General features: G+C 38.7%; 1 protein-coding gene across 2 annotated transcripts in view; it reads left to right on the forward strand.

The window, feature by feature from the left end:
* IQGAP2 (IQ motif containing GTPase activating protein 2) overlaps window positions 1-8,614 on the forward strand; it is a 321,912-nt gene that overhangs the window by 226,730 nt on the left and 86,568 nt on the right. For both annotated transcript variants that reach the window (XM_023196443.2, XM_023196444.2), the window contains exon 14: window positions 4,111-4,201. In XM_023196443.2, coding sequence (XP_023052211.2) covers window positions 4,111-4,201 — 91 coding nt within the window. The remainder of the gene's footprint in view (window positions 1-4,110; window positions 4,202-8,614) is intronic.

Consider the following 8,614-nt stretch of genomic DNA (forward strand, 5'->3'; position numbering starts at 1 on the left):
TCTCCTGTGCCGTGCAGGCAGGAAACTTGCACTGGTCCCCCTTAGGGAAAGGATGTAACCCACTCGATGCTTCAGTAAACATGACTCAGGCCAAGCCTCTGAGTGTGTTACGTTATCCCTGGAGAAAGGCATTTAACTCTTACCCACCCCCAACAATCTATTCTGAATAGGTGCTGTAATTCTCCCCTAGTATATTTGCATTTAAAGAATGGCAGAAATTACGCAGGCCTTTACAGAACTAAGCCAAAAACAGATGTTGAGCAGCAGTAAGTTTTGAATCTGTCCCATATTTCATTTCTTATCCATTTTAAAAATGCAGTGTAATTTCTACTTAATAAATTATCCTTTCCTTTATCTTCCCAGCTATTTCAAATCTTAATTCTTAAACACCTTATATAATTATAAATTAATCATGGAAAACAAACATTTTTTAAGAAATTCAAACTGAGTGGTCAGTTACTTTGAAAATTTTCCATCAATGTCATATTGATTTGAATTTGTCATCAGTGCCTGGCCATAATCTGGCTTTTGAGTGGTGGTGGTTTTTCTTTGCTGGACGAGGATGCGGTTTGTTCGGGCTTTTTTTTTTTTTTTTTTGCCTTATCTTGATGTGTTTTGAGCCATTCAATAACCCTTAGGGTCAGATAACTGGAGGAACCTCCCATACAACACTATTCAATTAAACTAAAATCATAGCACATCATTAAAATGAGGAGAACTCCCTTTATTCCATGAGTGCTGATGAATAAGTCTACAATAAGATATTTTTAATAAGGGTAAAATATACATAACATAAAATTTACTATCTTAACCAGTATTAAGCATACAGTTCAGTAATGTTAAATACATTCACACTGTTGTACAATATATAAGCTTTTATGAATTGTTATATTCTGTAGAGTATGACTTAATATACAGTGAAAAACAAATGCATTATAACAGATTTTTCTATAGTAAATAAAACTTAAACTTGAAGCCTCACCACCCCACTGCCTGCTCCTTACAAAATGCAGCAAGAATCAGAAAATACAAATTTCACATGAGACTTAAAGGCCAGGGATAAGCTAGGAAGAAATTGATCTGCAGAAACCTTTCACATCTTGATTAAATTATATTAGACCAAGATTTTTACAAAGGTCAGTGTTTAATACTTCAACTACATAATATATGGTTATATAAACTGAGATTGAATGCTATTATATTGCAGAAATAAAAAACATAAAACATTGACAAAGTTTTTTTCTGTTTAATTAGAACTTTTCTGGGAGTTATCTAAATTCAGGAATTTATGACAGTTTGCACATGGCCTAGTTTCTGGTCATTTAATTCATTTTTAACTCTTCCGTTGAACCTGGCTGTTTAACTGAAGTGAAGATGTGGCCATCCCATAAATATACTATTATTTTCAATCTGGTGAACAATTGAAAAAGCAGACTTGGCCGGTCGCAGTGGCTCACGCCTGTAATCCCAGCACTTTGGGAGGCTGAGGTGGGGGGCATCACTTGAGGTCAGGAGTTCGAGACTGGCCTGACCAACATGGTGAAACCCCATCTCTACTAAAAATACAAAAATTAGCCAAGTGTGGTAGCGGGTGCCTGTAATCCCAGCTACTTGGGAAGCTGAGGCAGGAGAATAGCTTGACCCTGAGAGGCAGAGGTTGCAGTGAGTCAGCCTGTGTGACAGAGCAACACTCCATCTCAAAAATAAAATAAAATCAATAAATTAAGAAAAAGCAGACTTTATATTGATAAGATTCAGCTTTTACTCTTGGTTTTACATTTAACTCTAGCAACCTTTAGTTCAATGTTTCATAATTTAAACTGTTGAGTTAAATTCATCTGATTTGTAATTTCTCTCTTCAGTTTGGCTCATAAGACTAATACTTTAAGCTTTGAAGTAAGATTGTTACTGCCTTCTCATCTGGGTAAAAATCTGTGTGGTGCATCTTCTACAGTGATAAGTTATGAAGGAAGGTAAATACCCTTCAAAAGAACTGAGACACATAAATGAATTCGTAGAGCTTAGTTTTTAGGCTATACCTGGGGAGTGTTGGGTTCTCTGAGATCTTGGAAACAGAGAAAAATTAGCTCCTGCTTCCCTGTCTCTTTTTTCCTCCTCTAGTCTTCCCCTTTCCACCCAGCTTCCTGTTTGAGCCTCCCCCATCCATTCTTAAAAGAAATGGAAAATCTTGCTGATGGCTTCCATTGTAGTCTGCCACGTAGCTAGAAGTGATTGTGGAAGCAGGCACCAAGACTTCCCCGGATGTTGCAGGATGAAATAACAGATACTTTATCTCATTTTCAGAGCCCTTTCCACATGCATTATCTCACGTTAGTCTCTGAGGAAAATAGTGTTAGAAGCCTGCCAGAGGAACCAGTGACTATTTCCTCTCCTTCCTGCCCCCATCCATCTTAAGTTTTAAATGACAGAGTCAGTGCCAGATCCATTACCTTTCATTCATCACAGTCTTGACTTAGGATTTAGAACATGACACTTACTTCTACACATAGGTAAAATGTTCCCATTTGTTAAATGTCACATGTTTCCTGAAAATATCTCTGCTGATAATTATTTACTTGCCATCTCAGACAAGATTTTATAAAACACAATTGCTACCTAGAAGTTCCACTTAATATCGGTCAGGGTTGCTTTTGTAGCAGGACCATCAGAATCAACCCAAAGTTAAATATGAATATTTCCCTATAATAGGAAAAATGCAATACATTTTCATTGCTGCTGTTGCTTCCTTTCTGAAGCTATCTTTAACTACTTAGTCTTTGCTCCCCCTGCAACTCAACACCTTTACCATAGGTTAACCCTTTCTCACCTATGTCTGGATGTGTCTGCAGCATATATTGCCCTGATCACATTGTATTATAATTCTTTTTCCTTTTTTTTTTTTTTTTTTTTTTTTGTGAGACAAAGTCTCACTCTGTCGCCCAGGCTGGAGTTCAGTGGCCTGACCTTGGCTTACTGCAACCTCCACCTCCCAGGTTCAAGCAGTCCTCCCACCTTCCTCCCAAGTAGCTGGGACTACAGGCATGCACCACCACACCTGGCTAATTTTTGTATTTTTAGTAGAGATGGGGTTTCACCATGTTGGCCAGGCTGGCCTCGAACTCCTGACCTCAAGTGATCCACCCCTGCTCAGCCTCCCAAAGTGATGGGATTACAGGTGTAAGTCACCACACCCAGCTATATGTCTTGACACATCTGTCTCTTACACTACATTGTTAGCTCCTTGAGGACAATCACCATGTTGTTTTTTTTTTTTTTATTTTTGTCTCTGTGTCTGATAAATATGGACGATCCCTGTGTTTCTCTCAAATTAAAAATATCCCATGGTACCCTGGGGCCGCTTGACACTTAGTTTGGGAACCACAGTAATTGATTGAGGGAGAGAGTGTTTGACTAGGGTATCCCAGGAAGGCTTTTTGGAGTAGGTAGCATCTGAGTTGAGACCTGAATGATAAGAAAAAGCCAACAGCCACGCTGTGAGGGTAGATAGAGTATTGTGGTCTGAAAGAGACTCGTGTGAAGGTCTAGAACAGGAATGGGGAAGTAGAGGGGTGTGAGGTGCAGCCAGAGAGGCAGTAGGCAGGGCCATGCTGTTGGAGCCCCACTGTCCCTGAGAAGGCACCTTGTGTTTCCTTCTAACTGCTGGGGGAAGCCTTTGGGGAAGGTTTAAGCAGAGGAGTGGTGCACTGAGCTATCCATTTTGAAGGGATCCTCTGGGCTCTCTATAAAGGGCCATTGTGGTGAGGAGTGGTGCACTGAGGTATCCATTTTGAAGGGATCCTCTGGGCTCTGTATAAAGGGCCACTGTGATGAGGGCAAGCTTAGATGCAGCAGAAGCTACTAGGGGGCTAGTGCGGCTGTCCAGTTGGGAGATGATGGAGGGTTGGACTAAAGAGTGGTGGGGACGAAGGGGGAAGTGGTCGGGTTTGGGGTCTGCTTCATCAGGAGTGTATACAGTACATGACAGAGCTGGGTAGTTGCTGATTAAGAATTTGTGGGAATTATGATTAAATGGCTCCTCAAAAGCAGTTATTAATTCTGTTTCCTCATCATTCACTGTTCTTTCTTTTTATTCTGTGACCTTGTTCCCAGGACTCTGAGAGTGTTTCCAAAGTGCTTTGGCTGGATGAGATACAGCAAGCTGTTGACGAGGCCAATGTGGACGAGGACAGAGCAAAACAATGTAAGCCCTCACCTCCTTTGCTCTTGAAGCTTGTCTTTTTGGATTTGGTTATGTGCCTGAAGTCATGTGATTTTTAATTTCTGGAAGATTTGGATTCTTACCAAGTTTTAGTTCTTGGACACATAATTATACCAAAATTAGTTGGTTGCCCTGTTGTCAGTGATTTGACTCTATCTCCAACAAAATTTAACAATGTTCCTGAACAAAATCCAGAAGGTGAAAAATAGTTTTTAAGCTCTCAAATTGTATAATTGAATCAAATCCTTTTTTTCTCTTGATTTTTAGAGAACTAGACCATTTCTACTTAATAGATGCTTTTTTCTCCTTTTCATGGCCTTTATTGTTACCAGGGTTTTCCATAGAAACAGAACCAATAGGAGACCTATGGAGTTGGCTAGCTCATCATGGTGCAACTAGAAGTGAAATAGACTGGCAGTCTACTCAATTCTTACTTAATCTGTACACTGGATGAGTTTTGACTCAAGCAAATAGAAGTCTACCTTGAATCATAAGAACAGTCATGGACCCTCAATCAATTCCCAGAATGGGGCCAGTTTACAAATCCAGAACCCCTCAAATGAAGGGAAGGCCCCTTGAGGAAGAACTCAGCTACACTACCAAAAATTTATACTGTTAGCCTTTCTTCCACCCCTCCCCCAAAGGGACCTATGGCCTTTTACCAGGGTGACTGTACTTAGGAGAAAGGACATAATCAGAATTTTGGGGATTAGTGGACACTTGCTCTGAACTGACACTAATTCCAAGAGGCCCAAAACGTAACTGTGGTCCACCAGTCAATGTAGGGGTTTATGGAGGTCAGGTGATCAATAGAATATTAGCTCAGATCCATCTCACTGTGGGTCCCTAAACCCCTTCTGTGGTTACTTCCCCAGTTCTGGAGTACATAATTGGAATAGGTATAATCAGCAACTGGCAGGATCCCCACATTGGTTCAAATGATAAAATTGTTTAACCCTCTGGTTTTAAGGAAGAATAATGTGAAAATTCACATGACAGTCTGAAATAGCTTCTAAATTGCTATGCTCACATTCTCCATATATAAATTAAGATTCCTAAAAGTATATTTCATTAACCTACCAACTCATGGCATAATTAGAATCTATTCTGTTGTATCAGGTCAGAGAAGGTTCTTAAGATGACTTTGTCTTACTCCACAGATGGGCTTTTCAACCTCGGAAGCAGCTGTGAGAAACATCTGGGCTTTATTTCCTTAGCTTAGAAAGATGTGTGTATTTCTCTAACCTGAACTTTTATTCCCTAAGGAACTTTGAAGTTTTTCCTTTCTAGCACGCCTTAAGAAAAAAAAATAATAAAGTGGAGATGTGTATATAAGAAATTTCAACTTAAATATAAAACTGAAGGAAGCCATAGTCTGAAGAGAAATTCGATTGTAATTTAGACATTCAAATAGCCTAAAATGGTTATGATTTGTCTCTTAGAAATCAAACCAATTTAGAAGGTTTTTAAAATTTTCTTATATTCATTGTTCTTACATTTGGCCTGCAAATGTTAAGTTGATTCTGTTTTTCACATTGAGACTTATGGTATTATTGACTATAAAATAAGAGGTTTTCTCAAATGTATGATTTTGTACTCTGTACTTGCACATCTAAAATCCTATCTTTTCCCTCTGTCCTGTCCCTTAGAGGAGCTGGTATACTTTCTTTTACTATATATAACAGCAAAAAAGATTTTCCAAAGTTAATACTACCTATGAGAGTTTTCTGACTTTCAATAAGAATTTAACCTTTTAAAAACATTATTCATTATTTGCATGAAGACTTGAAATAGATTCTGGTCACACACTATAAGCATCAAACACACTCTCAGATAATATGATAAAAGATGTGTTGGCCCAGATATGTTACCATCAGCAAAATTTGAAAGGGCAGAGTAACTCAAGTCCCTTTCATTTTGGCCCAGTGTTCACATTCACTGGTGTATCTTGCTTGCTGAAAGTAGATTTGCCTCTACTTTTGATTCCTTAGAGCATTCTTTCTCTAAGAATGCTCATTTGGTACCCTATGAGCATTGTCATTATGGTACCCTAAAGAATCTTTTTAGACAGTTTTTTCTCTAATCACTCCTTACCATGAAATTTTAGTGCCACAGATATAGTGTATATGTGTTTATGTGCCATATGTAGACCTGTACTTTATACATAAAGAGATTTTTTTCACTCTCTCCCTGCAGAAACCAATTTTTGCCCCATTAGGGGTTATATCACGTCCACTGTGAATGTGTGCCTTAAGAGAGCCTGCTGGTATATGGCTTAAGATGTAAAGCAAACATTTTTTTGGATCTCTTAGGAGATTTATGGGAGGTTTCTTAATTTGTTCCTTGGCAGAAACATACCTGACTTTCTGGAGTGAAAGTCATCTATCTGATATCTGATACCTGTAGCTATCTGGAACTTAGCTACAACTCACAGATTAAGGAAAAAAGCAATCAAAATAGGTATCTCAAAGTAAGCACATTGAAGTTAATCTACTTTTTTCACTGAGGACCCCTCAGATAGACACTTTGAGCCTGTTGATTCTTTTCTTAGGCAAAACTCTATTATCTTTGGTAGTTTCTTTTCCTGTTTGATTGTGACTCAGAGCACATCAGAAGCCACAAGTCACAAGGCAGTAAAGTGCTTAAGCTGCCATAGGCAGGCACATCAGTGTCAGTAAAAAGTGACAGCTGACAGTGAAGGAAGAAGGAAAAACTAAGAAGTATAGGAGTTACTAAGGCTATTTCGTGCAGGAGCCAGTAAGCCCAAACACCTCCATAATCCTTGAAAATAACACCGGATTATAGCACAGTACAATTTTAATGACAAGAAGGACTCTTCTGGCTGCTCTCAGCAGACATTAAGCATTAAGTCTACTTTATATCAGAGACTTTGGGTAAAATAAGGAGCAACAGCGACTGTCCTGTTAGGATTTTCTCTAAGGCATGTTTTAGAGTTTTCGTCAAAAATGATTCTGTTAAGATGAGAGTTGGTCCGTAAAGGAATTAGCTTTAGTTATCTGGAAATTGACCTGTGAACCAGCACGTCGATACTCAATGATAATATATGCAAGAAATGTGTACCTTTTGTAATATCTTTTAAGGAAAATTTCGTTTTATTGGGTTAGATGACACTGTCACATGTAGTTTATGTGATAATTTTTGTCATTTTCTTGTTCCTTTGGCTATTCTCAGACCCCAAACTTCTCAATTTCCAGTACTCTATTTTCTCTATCCTACAAAGCTTTCCAGAAGAAGAGGAAAGGGCAATGTCTACCCATTTCCTGTTAACCTCTGTTAGCATAAGAACATACTGCAATACCTTTTGTTCAATAACCACTGGAGTTTGCCTGAGAAGTTTTCCTTTCATCTCTGTGTGCCCCTCCAGATTTGCATGACTTTGACTCCAGGTTGTTGAAAGTCAATCTCTGTTTTCCTTTCGCCTTTAACCCTCATAGTACTATGCACCTGTGAACATAATTTGATGAGAACAGATTGTAATTTAATGTTTGTAGAGTTTGATGTACGTGTAAGAAAAAAAGAAAAAGTATCCATGTCTTCCTTCTCTTTTCATCAAGATGTTTTCCATGTAGGAAGTATTTTAACTTGGCTTCTTTTCATTTTCTGGTTCTACTTTTCTAACTCAGTGCATTTACCTGTTGTGAAAATGCTAGCCCTACTGATTGGATATTCTTACCTGGAATTAAAGTGGGAAATAATTCACTAAGTTAACTTTCCTTAGGCAACCAAGAGTTTAATATGGTTTTGTTAATGAGGAGGGGTAGAAATTCACAATGGGATAAAATGCTAGTTAGGTCTAAAATGGTTCCAGAATTAAGTTTTAGGACTTTGTCGCACATATCCACTAGCTCTGCCTTTCCAGAACTCTTGTTTAGGTTGTTTATGACAATCTTGATAAATATATTAGCACTATACTGTTATGCCCAGACCGTTTATTCCCCAAAGAAGACCACCAGAGTCCAGAGTCAAAGCCAAGCGGCAAGGATCTTTACTGCAAGTTTGAACTTGGTCCCTCCGTTCCACAACATACAAGAGGGCCCCGAACGATGCATGTGCTTGCTTTTTATAGCCCAATGTAAACAGGATATGTAAGGTTATAGAGGAACAAGGGAATTCTTTTGGTTACAGCATTACAATTGGTTAACATTTTAAGTTATACATTTAGCAGTTTTCTATTGGTTCCCGCGCTTTCAGTAAAGCCACAAACGGTTGTGACCTTATTGGGGGTCTCTCCAGGTGGTGTTTTTCCAAAGTTGAGCTATATGGTGTGTTTGTACTGGGCCCAGGAAGTTGAGATATATGGTGTGTTTGTACTGGGCCCAGGAAGTTGAGATATATGGTGTGTTTGTACTGGGCCCAGGAAGTTGAGATATATGG

The sequence above is a fragment of the Piliocolobus tephrosceles genome, chromosome 4, assembly GCF_002776525.5.
Source record: "Piliocolobus tephrosceles isolate RC106 chromosome 4, ASM277652v3, whole genome shotgun sequence".
Taxonomy (NCBI): domain Eukaryota; kingdom Metazoa; phylum Chordata; class Mammalia; order Primates; family Cercopithecidae; genus Piliocolobus; species Piliocolobus tephrosceles.